Source organism: Camellia sinensis, chromosome 4, assembly GCF_055761805.1.
Source record: "Camellia sinensis isolate YWXY chromosome 4, ASM5576180v1, whole genome shotgun sequence".
In the NCBI taxonomy this organism is placed as follows: Eukaryota; Viridiplantae; Streptophyta; class Magnoliopsida; order Ericales; family Theaceae; genus Camellia; species Camellia sinensis.
Window position 1 is genome coordinate 40,612,296 of NC_138964.1, and position 26,538 is coordinate 40,638,833.

The 26,538-nt window shown below is 36.3% G+C and overlaps 1 protein-coding gene and 1 long non-coding RNA gene across 2 annotated transcripts in view; one reads left to right on the forward strand and one right to left on the reverse strand.

Moving 5' to 3' along the window:
* Window positions 1–2,223: 2,223 nt before the first annotated feature.
* LOC145824580 (uncharacterized) lies at window positions 2,224–4,798 on the forward strand. The gene is made up of 2 exons (XR_014366353.1): window positions 2,224–2,623; window positions 2,724–4,798. It is a non-coding gene; the product is annotated as an uncharacterized LOC145824580 (long non-coding RNA).
* A 370-nt stretch (window positions 4,799–5,168) lies between these two features.
* LOC114269246 (uncharacterized) overlaps window positions 5,169–26,538 on the reverse strand; it is a 38,093-nt gene continuing 16,723 nt past the window's right edge. The window contains exons 4-6 of the mRNA XM_082923219.1: window positions 5,620–5,692; window positions 5,452–5,534; window positions 5,169–5,345 (exon numbers count right to left, since the gene is read on the reverse strand). Of these exons, the coding sequence (XP_082779345.1) occupies window positions 5,169–5,345; window positions 5,452–5,534; window positions 5,620–5,692 (333 nt within the window). The remainder of the gene's footprint in view (window positions 5,346–5,451; window positions 5,535–5,619; window positions 5,693–26,538) is intronic.

A 26,538-nucleotide genomic window follows, 5' to 3' on the forward strand; every position in this document is an offset into this window, starting at 1 on the left:
ATTTTTCTAATGTAGGGAAATTACGATTTTCAAGACTTCTAACATTTGGATTGAAGAGATTATCTGAGCTTAAAAATAAATAAATAAATAAATTTGAATTTTGTGGGTATATTCACTATAAACCCTCACGAGACTATAATTCGTCCATTAGGAGTAACCTAGGGGTTCAAAGGCTAGTTGTATCCGCTAAAAGCAATCGTGTTCCCTAGAAAAATGGCTTAGATAGATTTCATTTTATTTCCTTTTTAGTTTTGCTTTGCTCGAGGACTAGCAAAGTGTAAGTTGAGGGGTGTGATCGATGCTTAAATATTACACATTTAACCCACTAATGTACACTTTATTAGTCTATTTATTTGTATTATTTTATAGTTTTGTATGATTTTGTGTATTTATGCATATTTTGAATGTGTGTACATAAATTGTTATAAATAATATATTTTAATATTATATTATAAAATAAAATAAATAATAATAACAAAATAAAAATCTTTTGGTGACTCACCCCACCGTTATCATCATATACATCCAACATCATCATTATATACACAGTAATAAAAAGAAAAGAAAAAGGAGAAAGAAAGTTGGTCTGCCAACTTTCATCTAATTATTGTTTATTTTATTATTTTCTTTTGTTTTGCAGATCTATAAATTGAGGAGCTTGGGTGACGCATGGACACACGGAGGGGGAGAGGACAACAAGAGAGCTGGGAAGAAAAATTAGTAATAGAGTGTAGAGTGTTTATTTTGTAGAGTGATAGTTTCACAATTATGTGGAACTAATTTCCTTATCTTAAGGTTAAGATGTAACTCTAATCAAGTGATTGGGGCAGTTTGTCTTTAGTTATGTAGAATTTTAATTGATTTGGATACTGTTATATAACTTAAATTTTTATGCAAATATTTTTTTATCAAATTATGTATTCACTGGTCACGAATGCATGTTATACAAATGATTTTCATGCTTAAGTAATAAAATTGTTAGACGAGTCATACCTAGTAAGATGGGTCATGCATCAATCTTAGTTTAGCGGTGACGATCTGTACTAAACGAAGTTGATTCAAGACTTTCTGATTTTAAAACACAAATCTTTTTAAGTGATGTGTTCCGTCCAAGACACATCATAGTACCCACCATTTCAACGATTTTCTACAATCTAAATACGAACAACCCCTAATTATAAGATTAGTAGTAGATTCTAAACCTTTTCCTTTTATTATTTTCCATCCTTCAGCCATAAATCTTTAAATTAAAGTCAACTTTCATGATCTTTGTGGTTCGATATCTATTCTCAATCGCTATATTTTGAAAAAAAATAGTTATTACTCAGTTTTAATTAATATATTTTGGTGTGAAAACGCCCTACCAAGGATGCTAGAAATAACACTCCTTTTGTGATCAACATTTTCTTGTCCAAGTCCTTTCTTGCATATTCATTGGTGGCTATCATTACAAAAAATAAAAATAAAAACTCAAGGTAAGGGCAAAAATGTCATTTAACAAAAAACACAAACTCTAAATTTTCTAACATTTGATGAGCATTCAAGTAACAACCTAAAAGATAATTCTATTAGTACATCCAACTTTATCATCTTTTGTATTATTTCGACATCGATTGTCCAAAAATAATATTAAGTTTCAAACAAAATTATTTGTTCGAATATCACAATGAATAAAAATTTTATTCAAACAATTGAATTTTGTTTAAAATTGAAATTGGAACAATTAATTTTTATTTGAAAGTTAAGATTCAAACAACATAAATAATTTATACATGTAAAAAAATAGGGGTACTTACCAATCAATCCTATTAACTAAACTTATTTACCTACAAGTCCTAAATAATAAATTTAACACTATAAAAATAAGAGACTGATAAATTTACCATTATAAATTTATTCATAAAAAAACAGAGGCTGATAAATTTATCACTATAAATTTATTCATAAAAATAAAAGAGTGATAAATTTGTCTGTATCACTTAATAAATTTATCAATACGACTTAATGGGTAATAAGTCTCAAAAGTAGTACCTATTGGTAGTTTACCCAAAAAAATAATTATAGTTAGGAATAAATTAGACTAAAGATTAAATTATCCAATTTTTACACAAATTTATAAACTATGTCACATAGGTGTATAACAGAGTTTGTAGAATTTTGTGTGAAAACAAAAATGATTCACTTACATAATTTTTTTTCTTCCAATTTATTTTTATTTATTTTTTTATTCACTACTAGAAATTTGACTTTTTGCGTCTATTTTTTTGTGGCTGATTACTTAACCGTCGCAAAAAATAATTTTTGACCTCAAAATCTCTTGTTACAACCTCATTTGTTCTGATTTTACAATCTCAGTTTCCTGACCCAATCGTTCTTAACTTTAAAAAAAGAAAAAACCAAATCAGTAAAACTTGACTATCTCTCCCTCCCTCTTAATTTGCTTTTTTTTTCTTATTTCCCAAATATGAACTCTCTTTCTCTCCCTCTCAAAATCTGTCTCTCGCTCGAATCTCACTGCCTCTCTCGCTCGAATCTGTCGCTCGAATCTCACTGCCTCTCTCGCTCAAATCTGTCGATCGATTCAACTCTCTCAAGTCCATAACTGTTGAAGATTTCATAATCGGTAAGCGTAAACATATCTTCATCGATTCCACTCTCTCTATAATGATCCGAATTATGTACTTCTCTGTAATGGAATCTGTCTCAAGAAGAATCTGTAACAGCGCTTTGCACGGAGCTATGGCACGCTTGTGCTGGTCCACTCGTGACAGTGCCTCGTGAAGGCGAACGCATGTTCTATTTTCCTCAAGGACATATTGAGCAAGTTAGTTTCCAACTCTAGGCAATCAGATTCGGAGTTCTTTGTTTCTCTCAGAGGTTAGATTCATTAGGATTTCTCATAATGCTTTATAATTTTATCAATTTTGTCTCTATTGGTTGTGCATCTCCAATTGTTCATCAATTTGTTCATCAGATTCAAATTTGATCAAAAAAAATGGCTCCAAAATGTTTGATTATTGATGAAGAATTATGTTTGATTATCTTCAATCATCAAAATGATATCACTCCAATTTTGCCATCATACAATGATTTTAGGAATTTCTAAATTTTTATTTTATTATTTTGTGATCTAGAACTAACTGATTATCTTGTGCGGCCTCTGCCTTATGAGGGTGAAACACCTTACCATGTGCTTTTTTTGCATTTGAAAATGCTGTGATAGAATGTATTCTTGAATTGGTGTTTGAGTTACACCAGCCAACAGCCAGCCTCTCAGGTTTGTCTGTTTGGGCTCCAAACCAAAAGGCACCTCCACAATTATGGTGTCCTGTGTCATCTTATAAGTCCATCATGGAGATAATCCACAACTGAACTGGGATTTATTTCTCTACTGTAGAGTAAAGCAACTGTCAAATGTAGAAGATAGGAAGCGCATTAATCTCATCCACCTTAAATAGAAAAATAAGAAAAAGTGTCCATACATTCAATAAAAGGGAAGTTACATCCCTGATGCTGATACTGGAAATGATTGATTACATACCAAAGGTTTCAAATATCAGAAGAGGTAAAGTGGAAACAGCTATGGTTCTAGTTAAACATTAATTTAGCTCATTTAGTCAAGTCTTCTGTTGCAAGCTTATGTGCATACAGCTTCCACAAGTCTGCTACAGACAAATTTAATGAAATTAATACACTTGCAGAGTTAAATTAACTAAAAACATCAAGTTTATGAAGAAGAAGAAAAAAAAAATCATGTTAAATTTAATGAAATTAATATCTATTGGATGAAATTATTCTTAAGAATATTTGATTTTGACTTCATTCGGTCAAAAAATGATATATATGTGTTCATCAATGTCTACTCATGTTTTGTTGGGAATTAACATATTGTGATATGCTTCCATTTGGACCTTGTGGTGATATCCTGGCACTGTATATATTTTCCTGACTTTTTTTCCCCCCTTTCCCTAACATGGACTCTAATCATGCAATTATTTATAATTTGCCATGTTTGATTGAGTTCTCTGACTGCCCTGTGGCTGTCAAATTCTACCCGGTCTATGAGAATACGGAGTGAATTACTCATATTTTTGTAATATGAAATATAAGCGTGGGGATGGATCTAGTTAGAAAACGTTTTTTGTACCCCTAACGAATAATTGTCAGTCTCAAGTATGTTATTGCTCTCAACAAATTTCTTATGTGGTGAAGAACAACCACTTATTGTGTTTGTGTATATCATACAGCAATCTTTTTCAATCCAAGCCTCTATGTTTGAAAGTTTTGATAGGAAAATTTCCGCATGTTGATTTCATGACTGTATCGGGGAAATATAGCATGTTTATATTGGACGAGAAAATTTAACCATGGCAACAGCAGCCCCAATGCATATAGCTATATAAGTAAGATTTGATTGATTCATGTCTCTTTGAATGTGTTATTTTTGTAGATGTTGCAACACTGTATTCATTATTGGCTCTCTGTTACCTCGAATATATTCTCTAATGAAGTTTCTGATATGATGGCAGATATAATGTTTGCATGGATCCACTGATGGACTGGACAGTATGTTTTATGCTCATCTTTCTGCAATAACTACAGTTTCTTCTTGATGATGTTTTGCTCTTACATGTTTTCTTCCTCACAGATATGTTGCAATCATGAATGCAATATTCTCAGCTCAACGTCAATGGTATCGTGCAATGTAGACTTTTAGTATTTTTATTCCCCATATTATACACATCAAATTTTTATTGATTTGCTTTGAATTAATATTTATGTTAGTGTTGGTACTGTACTTGGTTTTTGATTGTGCTTTATGGGGTTTCTCTTGCCAAGTTCTAAGTACAAAAACTCCTTTAGGTGAACACGAAAGCATAGAATTGTCTATAATTTTCTTTTGTTGTTATCATTGTTACTGTCTGCTTCTGTTCCCACATTATTCCATTGGGCTCATGAAATACACTTCTATTTATCATTAATGTGTGAAAATAAAGATCTCTGTTCTTTAATTCAGTAACACAGCTTTTAGTGTAACCAGGCCTTAGTTTTGTATTTTCTAAATTTATGTTATGAACCTTCTATTTATTGGTGATTTGATTTGGGAATTTTGACTTAATAGGAATAGGTGTTATTTTGTCACGTAACAAAACATGACAAAACACTTGCTAGGGTGTTTTGTCAAGGGCTTGATTAACATTGTTATCTGTACTAAAGTAGCGATCTTCAAACTCCTCCATGCCTGGGATCACATGTGAATCCTTGTTCAGTGACATGTCAATCTCCCATATCACAACTTTTAGCTTTGGGAATTTCTTACAAACAGCATGTCTTCCTTCAGGAGCCTGCGTCGTAATTTCAAAATTTTCAAAATGAAATATAAACTATTAATAATTCTGTAGAACTTAAAATTGTCTGGAGAGAAAACAATTAAACATCAAAATCACTCACTGCTATGAGATTAAGGAAGATTATGTTGGATTCTGCTACACCCTTGCTCAGCAGCAAAGAAGTAGCTTTGATTGCAGAATTTCCTAATAATGAAGAATTTTTAGACACTGGATATGTATTATGAAAACATATTTGGAAGAATTATAGTATGTTTGGAATTTATTTTACTTGAAGCCAAAACTAGGTCGAGCAATAACACATTGCGGCTTGAAATGTCAGCTGGTAGCTTCTCATAGATTAACTGCAGCAATGTCTCAGGTATAAAATCTTACAGAAGCAGTTGAGAGAGAGAGAGAGAGAGAGAGAGAGAGAGAGATCTTAAAAGCATCTTTGTAGAATTTGCATATGCATCTTGGAGAAGATAGAGCTAGCACTCATGAATGAATACATGGTTTGGTTACTACTGCAGAATTATGTTAAATTGACGAATTTTACGAATTTGCATATGCATCTAGGAGTACGAGCTTGAGAGAGGTACAATACTTACAAATTGATGAATTTTACGTTTCATCAATTTGTATATATACATATGGAAATTATTAACACATTATACTAACATATTGTAGGTGTCAAATGCATCTAGTGGGCAACAAGCTTCAAAAGAAAATGAATAGGTATGCCACTCTGCTCTTCAAAAGGAAATTATTGACACATTATACTAACCTATTTCTCTGCTTTTAATGAATGTTTGTTTATATATGGAGTGGGGTCCTTAGAGCTTGCTGGTAATCTTCCCTTAGTTTAATGCAAATACCCTAAGCCCTTTGCTATTGATCAATTCTTTTTCCCAGAAGAATAAATAAAATTAAAAAAAAAAACTATCCACGAAGTATTTATGAATTTAGCCAAATTGATGGGATGTTCCATATGTATCTGGATCTTGAAAGCTTAGTTTAATTAAATGGTAGAAATTTATGATGAACAGGCTTTGCTATTGATAGTTGAATTGTTGTTGAATATTTACTTCAAAGTTGCAAGCCTTTGAAAAATACCAGTGGATGATGGCTTTGAATTCTCTCTAACACACACACATGGTTGAAATTGTCACCATTCGCTTCAGATGAAGTGAGTTAGAAAGAAGCATGTTAGTGTTGGTAATTACAGTTATGTTGGATGATGTGGGCTTTTAGTCATTAGTGCCAATAATGAACTGCCATCAAAGGCTTAAGATTGAAGTCCAACACAATGGCAACTACAAATATAGAGAAATCAAAGATCTCGGCTTAAATAAATTACAGTTTCTTTCTATTATGAGCTCAAAAGTGATTTCATCGGAATTAGTGGAATGTTGGACCTATGGGCTTCTTTTTTTCTGAATTAAGAAATATACATAAATCATAACCTTCCTATGGCAGATTGTTAGTTGCATTGATGGTGCTTATTATTTCCGTCACATGGGCAACTCTTTTGATAAAAGGTTTCCAAAATTCTTCATTGCTAATTCTTGAATTACATAGTGAAGTCAGGAACTTTATGTGAACTTCTAAATAGTGAAGTCAAATTTCTTCTTGTTGTTTTGGTATTAATCAATGCTAGGACAAAGATTATGTTAATCATGTTCATTTTTCAAATTCTTTGGTTTATTCATTAATCTGATTGGATTGGGTGACCATTTTCTTGTCTATTTATTTGTGCAAATTACGAATTGGCATCTATATTTTTGTAATTTACTCCAAGCAAAAGAATTTAGAGAATGAACCTTTTTTTTTTCTCTTGACAATTTCTTTTCAAATAGTTTTATTTTTATTATTTCAAGTTAAACTGCATTAAAGATTATGTTAATCATGTTCATTTTTCAAATTCTTTGGTTTATTCATTAATCTGATTGGATTGGGTGACCATTTTCTTGTCTATTTATTTGTGCAAATTACGAATTGGCATCTATATTTTTGTAATTTACTCCAAGCAAAAGAATTTAGAGAATGAACCTTTTTTTTTTCTCTTGACAATTTCTTTCAAATAGTTTTATTTTTATTATTTCAAGTTAAACTGCATTAAATTTTCAAGTCACGTGTATATGTTTTTGCAGGTTTTGTTGAGGGAGTAGTTGATATAATCGAGCGGCTGATGTTTGGGAGCCAAACTGAGATTATGTTGCTCTTTCTTTTCTTTTCTTCTTTTTTTTTTTCTTTTTCTTTCTTTCTTTTTTTTTTTTTTTTGAGGACTTGAATCTTTTAGCACAATATATTTTAAGGATGGTTGATGGATATTTCTTTTGCATGTATGAAAGTTTATATTTTGTTTGGACACTTATATGTGAATAGGTTAGTATTTCTATTATGAGTTTAAATTAATTTGTTAATTTTGTTATTTTTTATTAAAAAAAATTGTTAGGTGTTTGCAATTGATTTTTTTGTTGTAATAAACGTATATATGATTTTATTATAAAAATAATTATTTGCGACGGTAAAAAAGAAGTCGCTAAAAGTGTTTTTGAATTTTTTTTTTTTTTTTGCGACGGCAAAATAGCTGTTGCAAAAAATAGGTTAGGCAGTCGCAAATAGTTTGCAACTGTTATTTTGCGGTCGCAAAACGTATTTGCCACCCCCACATTCGCGACCCTCATTTGCTGTCGCATGGGCCGTCGCAAAAAGTCTTTTGCGACTGTTTTTTTATTATTTACGACGGCTTGTAGCGGTCGCAAAAAGTACTTTTTTTAGTAGTGATTTGACCTGTAAGAAAATGAATATGACCTTTTTACCAGTCAAAAACATATTTAGAAAAAATGTAAAAAGAAAAATTGTATAAATGCAACATTGCTGGGTAAAAAATTAGGCATTCATTGTTGGCAATAAACTCAATGGGTTAGGTTTGTTTTTAAGGAATAATGTTTAGTCCATACAAAATCCTCAATCTAATCAAGCCTGAATTACGTGGCACCATTAAAAAAAAAAAAACCACATTTTTCTTTGCTCTCTTCGTCTACACCAACTGTCATCTCTCTCTCTCTCTCTCTCTCTCTCTCTCCTCTTGCAGATTTGAATCTATGAAGAAAAGAAAGAAAGGAAAAGGTGACCTGAATCTTTTTGTTGTTTTTCTTATGTGTATAAATTTTTTCTATTTTCTTTAAAATATATATATATATATATATATATATATAGATATTTGGAGCAATGATTGTGTTGTTTCCTCCTCATTCTGTGCTAGAGGTTATTAATTTAGTTGTAATTTTGTTATATTAGAATTATAATTTTGTCTTAGTCCGTCACATTATTTCTCATTATAATACTCATTTATTTCATACTCAGCCTTATCATGTGCACGTTACGACACAGATATTACTTAACTAATTTGGGATCACAACCTTTGAAAATCTTGATATCTAATGCGGAGACTATAACCCATGTGAGATTTTGAGCTTATCATTCTTTTTGGAGGGTTATTTCATATTGGCTCTTAATTTTCTTTGATAGTTCATTATGTTGTTATATTAAGTCTTATTATTCTTTCAATCGGTCAAAAACATTGATATTTTTATGTTATTTTGTCTTTGTAATATATGAATCATCCTATATTTTGATAAATGATTTTAGGCCATCTTTCTTTGTTTGAGCCTTATTACTGAAAAAAAAAAACCTCGTTTCAATTACCATTTGTTAGCCCATTGAGCCTATAGAAAAACTTTTTATTCAATTAGTCATTTCTTCCGGTGTCTCAAGAATGAATTTCATCTATTATTTTGGAAGGAAGCTATATTCTGAATGGAACTAGAAAACTGTAAGGAAAAAAATGTACTTACTTCCATGTTTGAAAAAAAAAATGGAGAGTGTTTAAAATTGGTTGCAAATCACATGAAAGAAAGGAGTTAAAAGGGCGGGTTAGTGAAGCAGTACTTCATCTATGCTGCATATGTTTAAATTCATTTCTTGGACATCTGTTTTTTATCTTTACCCAATTCTGTAAATAAATCCCTTTGACCCAACACTACAACCAAAAATAAAGTCCTATTTGATCTTGGGATTAGCGTGATTTTTCAAATGACAAATTAGCATAATTTCATTGTTTTTGGCATTCATATCATGATACTTTTCTTTGTATACAGCATTTTTCATTGCTAAATGTAAACAAATTTTGTCTCGTTAAAGATGAGTCGTCCTTCACATACAAACACTGGTATGCTGAATCATTTCAAAGTGCTTCATTTATTGAGAGTAAACTGGAGAGAATTGAGTCAAAGCATGCTTCTGATGGAATTATTGAGGTTGTGTTTTCTTTGAAGTTAAGGATATATCTATGTCACTAAGAAAAATAAATAAATAAATAAATACTCACACACACTGAGTTTAGAAATGTAATATTACTAATGATTGCTAGTGTTTTGTACTTTGACTGATTATTTTTCTAATGCAGGGAAATTACGATTTTCGATACTTCTAACATTTGGATTGAAGAGATTATCTGAGCTTAAAAATAAATAAATAAATATATAAATAAATTTGAATTTTGTGGGTATATTCACTATAAACCCTCACGAGACTATAATTCGTCCATTAGGAGTAACCTAGGGGTTCAAAGGCTAGTTGTATCCGCTAAAACACTACAAGAAAAAATTTTAGTCGCCAAAGGTCCATTTTTAGTTGCCAAAAGTCGCCTTTTTACCTTCCCCGACTAAATTTTTTAGTCGCCGGTTTAGTCGCGAATAAACGGTCGCAGAAGGTTTTGGCGACTAAAATGGTTTTAGTCGGCAAAAAGACAGGCCTTTAGCGACCAAAGTTTTGGTCGCCAATACTCAATTCCACTGTTTGAAATTATACATTTGGCGACTAATCTTTTAGTCGCCAATAGTTGATGGAACGCCGACCAAACTGTTTAGTCGCCAAAACAAATACTTTTGGCGACCAACAGTTTAGTCGCCAAAGGTTGTTCGGTGGAAAAAAAAAAAAAAAAACTAGCTTTTCTGCTTGTTCTGAGATTCGAACCACCAACCTACCACCTTCTAAACCTTTAGCAACACACTCCTTCCACTATACCACTACAACATCACATAAATATATATGCAATATATATTATTTATATACTATATTGACCCGTATTAATATAAAACTATATATATAAATATAATTATTTTTATGCAATATAATTTATGTAAAAAATAAATTATTTACTAAAAAAAAATTGAAGCCACTTTTGGCGACTAAATATATTATTTAGTTGCCAATAATGTCATTTTGGGCTACTAAAATATTTTTTAGTCACTAAAAAAATAAGTTCCGACTGAAAGTAGCATTTTTGGCGACTAAACCTGTTTTTAGTCGCCAAAAACGTCCCCTTTTGGCTACTAAACTGAATTTTAGTCGCCAATTGCCTGTTTTTAGCTACTAAATTTTTTTTAGTAGCCAAAAAGCTTCACTTTCAGCGACCAAACTGTTTTTTAGTCGCCAAAACCTATACTTTTGGCTACTAAATTATTTTAGTCGCCAAAAACCGTCACTTTTGGCTACTAAAAAAACTTTCGTCGCTAAAACCCACACATTTGCCGACTAAATCTGTTTTTAGTCGCCAATAACTATACATTTGGCTACTAAACTGTAGCAACCCTCACCTTACTCTTTCCATACTTGCATACATTCTTGCATGGTCTTGCTTGTTATGTTAATTTGAAGGTTGTATCTTGCCTTGATTTGCTCAAGTTGCTTGCATGATTTTGTTCCTTGCTTAGTGTGTGTGTGTGCCTAGCCGAGGTCATCTTGAGCTTAGTCCACCTTTGACCCTTGTACTTAGAACTATCTTGAGATTTTGTTCAACCCCATCTTCACCTCGGGCATTTTTTTTGCCGAGATGTTTTGCACTTGAACCTTGTCCGCAGGCAGGTATGGCCTAGGCCGAGATGTGGCGCACCCCGGCCAAGGTGTGGTACAGCTTAGTCAAGTGTCGTCCTCCCTAGCCGATGTTTTTCTATCCTGTTGCTGGATCCTTGTTTTGAACCGATGTCATCTCTTTGCCGATGTGTCTTACCCGAGCTTGCTGCATACGATTTGTCAGAGGCTGTCTTGTCTATCAATCACCTTTTTGGAGCTGAACCAACCCGATAATGCCACGTGTCCGAGTTGTTTGTTAAGGCAGCCGACAGACCTTGAAACAAATCATTTCTTGTCTCAAATCTTTGTTTTAGAGAGAGAAGCTCTAGAGAGGAGAAAGAAGAGTTCTTGGGTGAGAGTAGCCTTCCAAGCTTGATCTTTGTGGCTTGAACCGTTAGATCCGAGTTTTGAGGTTAGAATCTTGATCTCCTTTGGTCGTTCTTGCTGGATATCTAGCTGCATTGCATGATCGGATTTGTTTTGCATGACATGCATCGTTTTGAAGTTGGTTTTGGAAGGAGAAAATGGTTTCCCATGTGTTCTTGAAAAAGGTCTCATTTTGATCGAGAGGTTTAAAACGAAAATCATGTTTTGTATTTGTTCTTGCATGACTTTGTTTAATGGGTACTCAGGTCCCTATATTTTGAACTCTTGGCATGAAAACTTAGATTTTTGTAACAAGTTATGAGCTTGCATCCATCTTTCAAATGATCATGTTCTTCATATTTTTCAAAGGAGAACCCAGGTTTTTCCTGACTTTGTTTAGCGGGACCTCGGCTTAGCCCTGGACAGTACCCGGTGTGTTTTTATGAAACGGGAGCAGTGATTAAGCTCCCAGCTTGTTTTGTTTTGTCTTTGACTTGGATCTGGCAAGAATGTCGAGATCATTCGCATATGTATTTGGAGCTTGCTTTGAGAATGAGACTTGCCATGTGGTTGTAGGTCCTTGACACTGCTTTGAGTCTACACCTGAAGAACTAGGTGAGTGGTATTATTGATAAAGCTATGTTATACTTGTTTTGATAAACCTTGCTTGCCTTGTTTTGACAAAAGTATTTTGCTAGCATGAATAAATAGCTCTTGTTTTGACGTGTCAAATGTACTCTTTGTTAAATCGGGCTACGGGCCTTGTTAAATCGGGCTACGGGCCTAAGTAACACAAGTCCCTTGTACTGGAGGACTCTAAACTTTTGCGGTACCAAGTGCACAAGTCCCTTGTATTGGAGGACTCTAAACTTTCGCAATACTTTTGACCAAACGATTACGGATCGTACAGCCTTATGATACTTGAATGATGAATACGGTTCATCCCTTGTCTCGCCGATGTCATGATACTTGAATGATGAGTACGGTTCATCCCTTGTCTCGCCGATGTTATGATACTTGAATGATGAATACGGTTCATCCCTTGTCTCGCCGATGTTATGATACTTGAATGATGAATACGGTTCATCCCTTGTCTCGCCGATGTTATGATACTTGAATGATGAATACGGTTCATCCCTTGTCTCGCCGATGTTATGATATTTGATTGATGGATACGGTTCATCCCTTGCCTTGCTAAGTTTGATGTGTTTCGTTTTGAAGGACTCCGGCTTTATTCATGCAAACCTTTATTTTTAGTACCATTCACTGAGTTTTGTACTCACCCCTCTATATATATGTAGGTGATGAGCAGGACGGCGGCGACGCCTAGATCGTTTTGGATGCTTGTTTTGGATTCATGCTTATGTCGGCTTTACCTTGTATTTACGTCGGCAATGCCTTGTTTTACATGTCGGCAAATCTTGAAAATCATGCTTCTTGAATTGTATTAGCTGTATTTTGTATATGTCGGCTCGAGAAGCCTTTTGATCAAGATGTAACATGTATTTTACCTTGTTGTATTAAGTTGTAAAGTTAATTGGAATCTTTGGCATCGCTTTAATCTACGCACAGCTCTTATGGATCACTTGTATCTGATTTACTGCTTCCGCATTTGTGAGCCCCCTATATCCATACTCTGATTGTGTTAAGTTTTTGAAAAGTTGGCCTTCGGTAATTGTGGATTACTGGCCATCACGGCACCAAACTACTAGGGGCGGTTTGGGGTCGTGACAGAATGGTATCAGAGCACAAGTTCCTCGGTATACGCTATTCACACACTTTGAGTCCTAAAGAGTATAGGATTTCCCTTAGAAAGATGTTAGGATTGCATCATGGTATTTGTTATTTGAACGAGATGTGCATTGTCTTGATGTGCTTATTTGTTGCTTGCCTATGTGGTTATTTGCTTAATTGTTTTAAAGTCATACCTTGCATACTCATAGCATCATGAGGAGAGGTAGACCACCGCTTGGCCGAGATCAGCCTGAAGACAGAATGGACAGATTGGAAAGACTAGTTGAAGGTTTGGTCCGCGAGTTGAGGCAAACCAGACAGCAGTTCACTAATGCTACGTCGACTCAGGCCGAGCAGACCAACGGCCGAAATGTAGTTCCACCTCCTCCAGTGCCGCAAATTCCCCCGCAACCAGCCTTTTATGGGGATGGGACGATAGCTTTGATCAGAGAGTTCAAGAAAATGAGACCACCAAGGTTCTCCGGGGGTATAGAGCCGATGAAGGCTGAAGCATGGGTGTTGGAAATGGAAAAGTTATTCGAGATCTTCCCTAGCACCGACGCACAGAAAGTGACGTTGGCAGCATTCACATTGGATGATGACGCCCGCAGGTGGTGGATGACGGTTAGAGGGAGCAATCCAGATTTGACTTGGACCCGATTCTTAGAGTTATTTTATAAGAAACATTTTCCCCTAAGTGTTCGAAACCGCAAGGCTACCGAATTTCATACTCTGACGCAAGGCAACAGAACAGTGGCGGAATATGACCGCGCTTTTACTGAATTAGTGAGGTTTGTACCTCACATGACCAACGATGAATATATGAAGGCCAGGAAGTTCGAGTGTGGGCATCGTGGACCGATTCAAGACCGGGTGAGTTTACTCGATATGCCGACTTATGCCGAAGTATTGGATAAAGCCATTCACGCCGAAGCTAATTTGAACCGATACCAGAGCTCAGGAGAAAACCAGCGAAAGAGGCAGAACTATGACAATCACCGAGGACAGCTGAACACCAAGAAGAGAACGAACATGGGCAGTACTAGTAACCTAAGGCAGGAAGGGAGTGCTAAACCGATGTGTTCGGATTGTGGGAAACAGCATTTCGGGATCTGCCGACGAACGTCTGGAGCCTGTTATGAGTGTGGCGAGATGGGCCATTATGTGAGAGATTGCCCCAAAGCAAAGGCTGACAACAACAAGAAGGGTGAGAATACCTCGGGTTCCGTTCAGAAGGAAAATGCTGGGAGAGGGCAGATGAGACAGGGCAGAGTGTTTGCATTGGTACCAGGAGACACTCAGAATGCTGAGGCAGTGGTGTCAGGTATGTTACTAATTTGCTCTCAAGATGCCTATGTGTTGATTGACTCGGGTTCTACTCATTCGTTTATATCTACTAAGTTTGCCGAGAAAATTAATAGAGAACTAGAGCCCCTTGATTATGTGTTGTCTGTATCTACTCCATCTGGGAGATCTATGATTGTTGCATCCATTTACAGAGCATGTGTTGTTGTGATTGAGAATGTTGAATTGCTAGTAGATCTAATGCCTCTAGACCTAGCTCATTTTGATATTATACTGGGAATGGACTGGTTAGTTGCAAACGATGCATCTATTAACTGTGTTTCGAAAAGTGTCACACTGAGACCCCCAAACCTAGCCGAGTTTATTTTCCAGGGTAAAGGGATAGTGCCCCCACCATACTTGATTTCGTCCATTAAGGCCTGTAAGTTAATTCAGAAGGGGTGTCGAGGTTACTTGTGTAGTATACTGAGTGATCAGAATGGAAATGTTAACTTAGCCGACATCCCGATTGTTAGCGATTTCCCCGACGTCTTTCCGGATGAATTGCCTGGCCACTTGACCAATAGAGAAATAGAGTTTACTGTCGATATTACATCGGGAACGCAGCCGATCTCCAAACCACCTTATAGGATGGCCCCCGCTGAGCTTAGAGAATTGAAACTGCAATTGCAAGAGTTGTTAGATAAGGGATTTATTAGGCCGAGCACTTCACCATGGGGAGCACCTGTTTTATTTGTTAAGAAGAAGGATGGCACACTCCATCTTTGTATTGACTATAGAGAACTCAATAAAGTCACCATTAAGAACAAGTACCCGTTACCTAGAATTGATGATTTGCTTGATCAGCTACAAGGAGCAAGAATCTTTTCTAAGATCGACCTTCGGTCTGGTTACCATCAGCTTAAAGTTAAAGCCGAAGATGTTGAGAAGACTGCTTTTCGAACAAGATATGGCCACTACGAGTTTTTAGTAATGCCTTTTGGAGTCACCAATGCCCCTGCTGCATTTATGGATTTAATGAACCGAATCTTCAAACCCTACTTAGATGAATTTGTAGTTGTTTTCATTGATGATATATTGATCTATTCCAAGAGTAATGTTGAACATGAAAACCATTTGAGACTTGCCTTACAGATTTTGAGAGAACGGAAGTTGTATGCTAAGTTTAACAAGTGTGAGTTTTGGCTTTCTACCATCTCATTTTTGGGTCATATGATTAATGAAAAGGGTATTTCAGTAGATCCTAGCAAAGTTGAAGCCGTAGTAAATTGGCCGAGGCCGACTAATGTATCCGAGATTCGTAGTTTTCTGGGTTTGGCAGGTTATTACAGAAAGTTTGTGAAAGATTTTTCAAGGATTGCAATTCCACTGACGCAACTGACTAAGAAGGGAACGCTGTACGAATGGACTAAAGATCGGGAGTCAGCCTTCCAGGAACTGAAGACGAGGTTAATCACAGCACCAGTACTTGTACTACCATCAAGTAACGAAGAGTTTCATGTCTATAGTGATGCATCGCATAAGGGTTTGGGTTGTGTCTTGATGCAAAAGGGTAAAGTTATAGCTTATGCATCTCGTCAGTTGAAACCTCATGAGAAAAACTATCCTACCCATGACTTAGAATTGGCGGCCGTAGTATTTGCTTTAAAGATTTGGCGTCACTATTTGTATGGAGCTACTTGCCAGGTTTTTACAGATCATAAGAGCTTAAAGTATCTATTCACTCAGAAGGAATTAAATTTGAGACAGAGACGGTGGCTTGAGTTGTTGAAGGACTACGATATGCAGATTCAGTATCACCCCGGGAAAGCCAACAGTGTAGCCGACGCTTTGAGCAGGAAGTCTGATGGAAATTTGGCGTGTTTAACCGTGATGTCAGCAGAGCCGACTATTGTTAATGAAGTAAAGACAAGACAGATGGAGGATAACTTCCTCAAGAAAATAGCCGAGGAGATTGACACGAAGCCGAGACCAGGGTATACCATCGAAGACAGAGTACTCAGGTTTGAAGGAAGGTTATGCGTGGCCGACATTCCAGAGCTGAAGAAAAAGATTTTGCAGGAAGCTCATGGTTCCAAGTTTGCTGTCCATCCAGGGAACACCAAAATGTATCAAGACGTGAAGCAGGCCTTCTGGTGGCCAAATATGAAGAGAGAAATAGCCGAATTCGTGTCCCAGTGTTTACATTGTCAGCAAGTGAAAGCGGAACATCAAAGGCCAGCAGGACTTCTTCATCCTTTGCCGATTCCTGAATGGAAATGGGAGCACATCTCCATGGATTTTGTGATCGGTTTGCCGAAAACACCTAAGGGTATGGATTCAATTTGGGTTGTTGTGGACAGGTTAACTAAGTCAGCACACTTTCTACCCGTTAAGACTACCTTCAACGCCAATCAACTTGCCTTGCTATATGTGCACGAGATTGTCAGACTTCATGGAGTGCCGATGTCAATTGTTTCAGACCGAGATCCCAAATTTATTTCTAGGTTTTGGCAGAGTCTACAAAGGGCTTTTGGGGCCGAACTGAGATTTAGTACAGCTTTTCATCCTCAGACAGATGGGCAGACTGAGAGGACAATTCAGACGCTTGAAGATATGCTTAGACTTTGTGTATTGGACTTCCAAGGAAGTTGGGGAACCCATTTGCCCTTAGTGGAATTCACTTACAATAACAGTTATCAAGCTAGCATTGGCATGGCGCCGTATGAAGCCTTGTATGGAAGAAAATGTAGGTCGCCGATATGTTGGACCGAAGTCGGAGACAGGACTCTGCTTGGTCCCGAATTGATTCGAGTGACAACAGAGAAGATTAAACTTATCCAACAGAGGATTAAAACTGCCCAGAGCCGACAAAAGAGCTACGCCGACCAGAGAAGGAATGAGTTAGAGTTCGAAGTTGGGAATCATGTATTTCTGAAGGTTTCACCAATGAAAGGAGTTTCCAGATTTGGAAAGAAAGGTAAGTTAGCACCTCGTTATATTGGGCCATTTGAAATTCTTGAGAGAATTAACCCCGTTGCCTACAGACTTGCTTTGCCGCCAGATTTGAGCCAAGTCCACAATGTGTTTCATGTTTCGATGTTAAGGAAATACATCCGAGATCCACTGCATGTAATCGATCATTCCGAGATCACAATTAATGAAGATTTGGGCTACGAGGAGAAGCCAACGAGAATTATTGATCGACAAGTGAGGCAATTGAGGAACAGATTGATACCGATGGTAAAGGTCGAATGGAAGGAGCATTATGGCACAGAAGCCACGTGGGAAAAGGAAGAGGATATGAGAGTCCGTTATCCGGAGTTATTCTGGGAACAAGGTAATTCAAGTTTGGGGACCAAACTTCTTTAAGGGGAGTAGGATGTAACAACCCTCACCTTACTCTTGCCATACTTGCATACATTCTTGCATGGTCTTGCTTGTTATGTTAATTTGAAGGTTGTATCTTGCCTTGATTTGCTCAAGTTGCTTGCATGATTTTGTTCCTTGCTTAGTGTGTGTGTGTGCCTAGCCGAGGTCATCTTGAGCTTAGTCCGCCTTTGACCCTTGTACTTAGAACTATCTTGAGATTTTGTTCAACCCCATCTTCACCTCGGGCATTTTTTTTGCCGAGATGTTTTGCACTTGAACCTTGTCCGCAGGCAGGTATGGCCTAGGCCGAGATGTGGCGCACCCCGGCCAAGGTGTGGTACAGCTTAGTCAAGTGTCGTCCTCCCTAGCCGATGTTTTTCTATCCTGTTGCTGGATCCTTGTTTTGAACCGATGTCATCTCTTTGCCGATGTGTCTTACCCGAGCTTGCTGCATACGATTTGTCAGAGGCTGTCTTGTCTATCAATCACCTTTTTGGAGCTGAACCAACCCGATAATGCCACGTGTCCGAGCTGTTTGTTAAGGCAGCCGACAGACCTTGAAACAAATCATTTCTTGTCTCAAATCTTTGTTTTAGAGAGAGAAGCTCTAGAGAGGAGAAAGAAGAGTTCTTGGGTGAGAGTAGCCTTCCAAGCTTGATCTTTGTGGCTTGAACCGTTAGATCCGAGTTTTGAGGTTAGAATCTTGATCTCCTTTGGTCGTTCTTGCTGGATATCTAGCTGCATTGCATGATCGGATTTGTTTTGCATGACATGCATCGTTTTGAAGTTGGTTTTGGAAGGAGAAAATGGTTTCCCATGTGTTCTTGAAAAAGGTCTCATTTTGATCGAGAGGTTTAAAACGAAAATCATGTTTTGTATTTGTTCTTGCATGACTTTGTTTAATGGGTACTCAGGTCCCTATATTTTGAACTCTTGGCATGAAAACTTAGATTTTTGTAACAAGTTATGAGCTTGCATCCATCTTTCAAATGATCATGTTCTTCATATTTTTCAAAGGAGAACCCAGGTTTTTCCTGACTTTGTTTAGCGGGACCTCGGCTTAGCCCTGGACAGTACCCGGTGTGTTTTTATGAAACGGGAGCAGTGATTAAGCTCCCAGCTTGTTTTGTTTTGTCTTTGACTTGGATCTGGCAAGAATGCCGAGATCATTCGCATATGTATTTGGAGCTTGCTTTGAGAATGAGACTTGCCATGTGGTTGTAGGTCCTTGACACTGCTTTGAGTCTACACCTGAAGAACTAGGTGAGTGGTATTATTGATAAAGCTATGTTATACTTGTTTTGATAAACCTTGCTTGCCTTGTTTTGACAAAAGTATTTTGCTAGCATGAATAAATAGCTCTTGTTTTGACGTGTCAAATGTACTCTTTGTTTTGATGCCATCTTTGGAAAGGATACGGTCCTTGTTAAATCGGGCTACGGGCCTAAGTAACACAAGTCCCTTGTGCTGGAGGACTCTAAACTTTCGCAGTACTAAGTACAAAAGGATACGGTCCTTGTTAAATCGGGCTACGGGCCTAAGTAACACAAGTCCCTTGTACTGGAGGACTCTAAACTTTTGCGGTACCAAGTGCACAAGTCCCTTGTATTGGAGGACTCTAAACTTTCGCAATACTTTTGACCAAACGATTACGGATCGTACAGCCTTATGATACTTGAATGATGAATACGGTTCATCCCTTGTCTCGCCGATGTCATGATACTTGAATGATGAATACGGTTCATCCCTTGTCTCGCCGATGTTATGATACTTGAATGATGAATACGGTTCATCCCTTGTCTCGCCGATGTTATGATATTTGATTGATGGATACGGTTCATCCCTTGCCTTGCTAAGTTTGATGTGTTTCGTTTTGAAGGACTCCGGCTTTATTCATGCAAACCTTTATTTTTAGTACCATTCACTGAGTTTTGTACTCACCCCTCTATATATATGTAGGTGATGAGCAGGACGGCGGCGACGCCTAGATCGTTTTGGATGCTTGTTTTGGATTCATGCTTATGTCGGCTTTACCTTGTATTTACGTCGGCAATGCCCTGTTTTACATGTCGGCAAATCTTGAAAATCATGCTTCTTGAATTGTATTAGCTGTATTTTGTATATGTCGGCTCGAGAAGCCTTTTGATCAAGATGTAACATGTATTTTACCTTGTTGTATTAAGTTGTAAAGTTAATTGGAATGTTTGGCATCGCTTTAATCTACGCACAGCTCTTATGGATCACTTGTATCTGATTTATTGCTTCCGCATTTGTGAGCCCCCTATATCCATACTCTGATTGTGTTAAGTTTTTGAAAAGTTGGCCTTCGGTAATTGCGGATTACTGGCCATCACGGCACCAAACTACTAGGGGCGGTTTGGGGTCGTGACATAAACTCTTTTAGTCGCCAAAAGTCTTCACTTTTGGCTACTAATTCCATTTTAGTCGCCAATTGTGCTACTTTCAGCGACGAAAATTTGGTTTTTAGTTGCCAAAACTGCTTTTCCTTGTAGTGAAAGCAATCGTGTTCCCTAGAAAAATGGCTTAGATAGATTTCATTTTATTTCCTTTTTAGTTTTGCTTTGCTCGAGGACTAGCAAAATGTAAGTTGAGGGGTGTGATCGATGCTTAAATATTACACATTTAACCCACTAATGTACACTTTATTAGTCTATTTATTTGTATTATTTTACAATTTTGTATGATTTTGTGTATTTATGCATATTTTGAATGTGTGTACATAAATTGTTATAAATAATATATTTTAATATTATATTATAAAATAAAATAAATAATAATAACAATAATAAATAATTGGTGACTCACCCCACCGTTATCATCATATCCATCCAACATCATTATTATATACACAATAATAAAAAGAAAAGAAAAAGGAGAAAGAAAGTTGGTCTGCCAACTTTCATCTAATTAATGTTTATTTTATTATTTGCTTTTGTTTTGCAAATCTATAAATTGAGGAGCTCGTTTGCCGCATGGACACATGGAGGGGGAGAGACAACAAGAGAGCTGGGAAGAAAAATTAGTGAGTATAGTGTTTGTTTTGTAGAGTGATAGTTTCACACTTATGTAAATTAATTTCCTAATCTTAGATGGAACTCTAATCAAGTGATTGGGGTAGTTTGTATTTAGTTATGTAGAATTTTAATTAATTTGGATACTGTTGTATAACTTAAATTTTTATACAAATATTATTTTATCAAATTATGTATTCACTGGTCATGAATACATGTTATACAAATGATTTTCATACTTGCATAATAAAATTGTTAGACGAGTCATACCTAATAAGACGGATTGTACATCAACTTTAGTTTAGCGGTGACGATCTGTTCTAAACGAAGATGATTCGTGATTTTCTGATTTTAAAAAAAAAAATCTTTTTATATGACGTGTCCCGACCAAGACACATCATAGTATCCATTTCAATAATTTTCTACAATCTAAATATGAATAACCCCTAATTATAAGGTTAGTAATAGATTCTAAATCCTAAGGTTTTTCTTTTATTATTTTCCATCCTTAAGCCAAAAATCTTTAAATTAAAGTCAATTTTTATAATCTCTATGGTTTGATATTTATTCTCAACCGCTATATTTTGAAATAATAGTTATTATTCAATTTTAATTAATATATTTTGTTGTGAAAATCACCTACCAAGGATGTTGGAGATAACACACTCCTTTCTCTGCTCAGCATTTTCTTGTCCAAGTCCTTTCTTGCATATTCATTGGTGTCTATCATTACATACATATGAAAAAATAAAAAATAAAAATAAAATCTCAAGGTAAGGGCAAAAAAGTCATTTAACAAAAAACAAAAACTTAAACTTTTCTAACATTTGATGAGCATTCAAGTAACAACCTAAAAAGATAATTCTAACAATTAACTCAGTTTTAATTAATTTATTCTAACATTTGATGAGCACACCCAACTTTATCATCGTTTGTATTATTTCGCCATCAATTGTCCAAAAATAATATTAACTTTCAAATAAAATTATTTGTTTGAATATCATATTGAATAAAAATTTTACTTGAACAATTGAATTTTGTTTAAAATTGAATTTTAAATTTGAAAGCTAAGATTTGAACAACATAAATAATTTATACATGTAAAAAAATAATGATACATAGGAACAGAATTAGACTAAAGATTAAATTACCCAATTTTTACACAAATTTATAAAGAATATAGCTTTGGACCCCCAGTGGGGGTACTGGGGGTCCTTTCCCATTGGTCCAAAAAAACAATTTTTTTTTTTTTTTTTTTTTGAGTTTCCAGCCACCCCAGGCCGACACGTGGCACTGGGGGTCACTGGGGTCACCCCAGCTGGGGGTCTGTAGCATTACTGATTTATAAACTATCTCACATAGGTGTATAACAGAGTTTGTAGAATTTTGTGTGAAAATAAAATGATTTATTTACATAAAAAAATTTTTTTCCTCTGACTTGTAAGAAAATGAATATGACCTTTTTACCAGCCAAAAACATATTCAGAAAAAACGAAAAAAGAAAAATTGTATAGATGTAACATTGCTGGGTAAAAAATTCGGCATTCATTATTGGTAATAAACTTGATGGGTTAGGTTTTTCTTAAGGAAATAATGTTCGGTCTAATCAAGCCTGAATTCCGTGGCACCATCAAAAGTGAAAAAAAACAAAAAAACAGAACCACGCACTTCTTTGCTCTCTCTGTCTACACCAACAGTCCTCTCTCTCTCTCTCTCAAACAAATGGTGTGGTCTCTCTCTCTCTCCTCTTGCAGATCAAAAATCTATGAAGAAAACAAATAAGGGAAAGGGTGATCGGAGAACCGACCTCCACACCCTCGCCGCCACTCCTTTGTCGACCATCGTGAACCACCCATTCCTTTTTCAGCAAGTCCAACCCCCTTTTCCGGTGCTGCAGATCGCGGGTCACCGCACCAGAGAGAGAAGCAACAATGGTAGGGAAAGAGTGGGTTCAAAAGCACCATTTTCACTCTCTTTCTTTAAAACTCCAGTGATCAAAACCCACAAGAACTCCACATCTTTTCACACGCATTCTTCCCAAAAAAAAAAGCCCCCTACAACCCATGACGATCCTGACTCGATCTCGAAACTAACCAGCCCTAATTTTGTCTATCTTGAAAGTAATTGAATGGGTGTAAAGGGATCAACCATTTGTTCTTCATTTAAGACTTCTCTCTTTTCCTGTACATATGCAATACATACAACTATAGCCAAAACAATAGTCGATGATGATGAAATTGGCCAAGCCAAGACTAAAGCTTTGGTGGTGGTTGATGGTAGGTGTCAGTGAGAGAGAAAGGCGTCGGTGAGTGAGAGAGAGAATGTGTTGTTTACCGATTGAGAGGAAAGAGAGCTGAGAGACAGAGAGAGAGAGAGAGAGCTTTGTTTACAGTTTGAGGGGAAAGAGAGAAAAGAAAAGATGCGTGGGTTGTATCTGATTCAGTGACTTCTTTTCTTAGTGCATGAAACTCACATTTTTTAGGCAAATGGGACAAGTAGTGGAGTAAGACTGTCCACCTCCTTGGAGCATTTCGGGTGGGCGTAATTTCAGTGGATGCAGCAGAATTGTTTTCTAAAATTCATAGTTAAACTTGATAGAATTTAAAAGAATTTATTTTAATAATTCAAATTATTTTTTTGTAAAATTTTTTATATATATCATTCATAAAAAAAATTATATCAATCTAATAAATGCAGTTTTTACATTTTATCATATTTTTTTTAAATAAATAAATAAATGGTCTGTTTTTTTATAAAAAAAAAATGCTTTATTTTTAGACACAAATATTATAAAATAAAAATGTTATAATTATCCGATCAATTTAATTTTTTTTAAAGTGAAATAAATTAAAATTTTTATAAAATAAAATATTTAGATCAATGAAAACAAAACTATGAATTTCACAAATCTTTTAAATTTTCTTAAATTTATATTTAAATTTGAACATAACAACTCAAACTAAATTATCTAAGGCCAAAACCTTCCATTAAACCATTTCCAACCCAGATTCAAATATTTAATCAAATTTAAATTTGATAAAAATTTGGTGAAAACAGTGATCCAACCGTTTCACTAAATTGGTATCAAATAAAAGGAGTCCTACTTTTTTCATCAAATGAAGAGAACGTTTAACCTTTCATCAAATCTCGCAAGTGACCTATCACGACCTAGACCCGTCCCTAGAGGTTTAAGCCGTGACTAGCTAGTAATTCCAGATTACTTCCGGCCTTAAAGACAAAACTAATAATTAAAAATAATAACGAGGCATTGTGGAAGCAACCCATCGAGCGGTGCATATATGAAACTCCATAAGTAATTCAAAGTTCAACCTTCTCATAGAAGTGAACATATAGTTACATCATAACATCTTAAACATTTATACAAAATGTCCATACATGACAAGGCTGAACAAAATAACTTGATCCACAGGGTTGACACAACTTGGCTCCACATGACTCCAAGATCGCCCCATCACGGAAGCACTCCAAAATGGCTTGACAAAAGGTGGACTCCCAAGGTTGCTATAAGCTTAACGCTTCATTTGGTCACCTACATATATATAAGGGAATGGAGTGAGCTAAAGCTCGTAATACCATATAAAGAGATTAAATGAATGATGTCTTTCATAATACAAAATCATTTCATATGAGTTCTAAAGCAAATCATAACGGAATACTTATCATATCAAAGTTCACAAATCATACGCATATGTGGTACATCCAATAGTGCAAGGCAAAGGGCCCGAATACATAACAAAAAGACTACATAGGTTTAACGAAGTGACCATATAGTTCAAACAAAGGGACCACTTGGGTCAACATCAAAGATCTCTGTGCACACATAGCAAAGGGCCATGGTATTGTTACCCCCATGCAAGAGCTACACTAAGTATGCCACAAATACATTTCAAAAAGGACAATCATTCATTCTTATCAAAATAGCATTTCAAAATAATATTCTTGCAGTAAATCAAAATACACTTTAATAACATATCTTTACAAAGATACTACTCACAGTTACTGATGGTAGACCCCGGTTGACCACCTACACAAATCACGTAACACAGATACACATTGAAACACATGTTCGTAACAAATAACGTATCTTAATTCAATTCCCTTACGTATGTTTCTAGCTTATTCCATGACTAAGGATGTTTAAATGATGCAAAAGAATGCTTAAAAGGACATAAAGATGCAAATATGCACTTATGAGTGTTAGTCAAAATTTGCTGAAAACAAGGTCTTCGCTCGAGCACACACTTGGTTGCTCAAGCGGTGCGGTTTGACGGCAAAAGTACTAGTTGCTCAAAATGTGTGCACGATGGTTGCTCGAGCCAAGTGCTCAACAAAGGTGAGTTCGCTCGAGCACACACTTGGTCGCTTGAACCAACTGCCAAAGGTCTGCAAAAATGTTGGATGCCTACGAAGCTCACTCGAGCCAAGGATCCTTTGCTCGAGATAACTGGGCGAATTTCGAGTTTTCCATAATTGAGTTTGAAGTTCAGAAACACATCTTTTTTGTTCAAAGCTTGCATGGTTAGCTCTTTTCTTTCAAATTCATGCAAATGGTCTGATAACTTGGTGAATTCATTTTTCTTACATGGATCATCTTCATGAATTATGGTTAAAGATCATACCTAAAGCTTGAATTGAAGTTGAATTAGCTTAAGTTCCTCAATCTCCTTTCAAATCTCTCTTGAATTCCTCTTCTCTCTCTCTCCCTCTCTCTCTCTACAAGTGTTGTCTCTCTCTTTAACTCAAATTTTCAGCTCAAGAAGTTGTTGCATATATATATATGTAGACACCCCATTTTTGACCGACCTTAAGACTCAGACGTCACCGATTGAGCGCTTGGTGATATTACATAATGTGCTCGTTCAGAAGTTTCAGAGTCGCGGCCGTGAGCCCTGCCTCCGGACTTCCGAACCCTCTTTTGTGCTTTGCCTCGGTTTGCGAACCAGGCTCGGTTTTCTCTGTTTCTTTTCCTGAGGGGAGGGAGAGGTCCCGTAGACCATCTCTCAGTGGCCGTGGGCTACATTTGGTGGCCGTAGGCCATTTTGCCCATTTTGGAGCCCGGTTTCCGGTTTTTCGGGACCGTTGGCCGTGTGCCTCGGTTCGGGACCGCTTAACCATCTCTGTTTGCTCTAAATTTTGGCATACATCTTATTTACTCCCTTTTGAGGGACACTGAGGTCTGAGAGACCCACTTCGTGGCCGAACGCCACTTTCGGTGCTTAACAGCCCATTTCTCGGGACCCCGAACTGCGTGTTTTGGCCCCCGAGCATTCGTTTTGCATCGATTTTCGTTCATTTTCGGCAGGTACCTCTGTTTTATCACCAGGAAGGTCACTGGAGGGTGGAAGGCCAGCAATTATCTTGGCAACCAGTTATATTCCATTTTCGCCCTCCGGCGCCCGTTTTTCCTCACTTCCGAGCTAATGTTGAACAGCCTGGCCCCTTTTTCTTGAACTTTGAACCACATATCTGTGTTGTACACA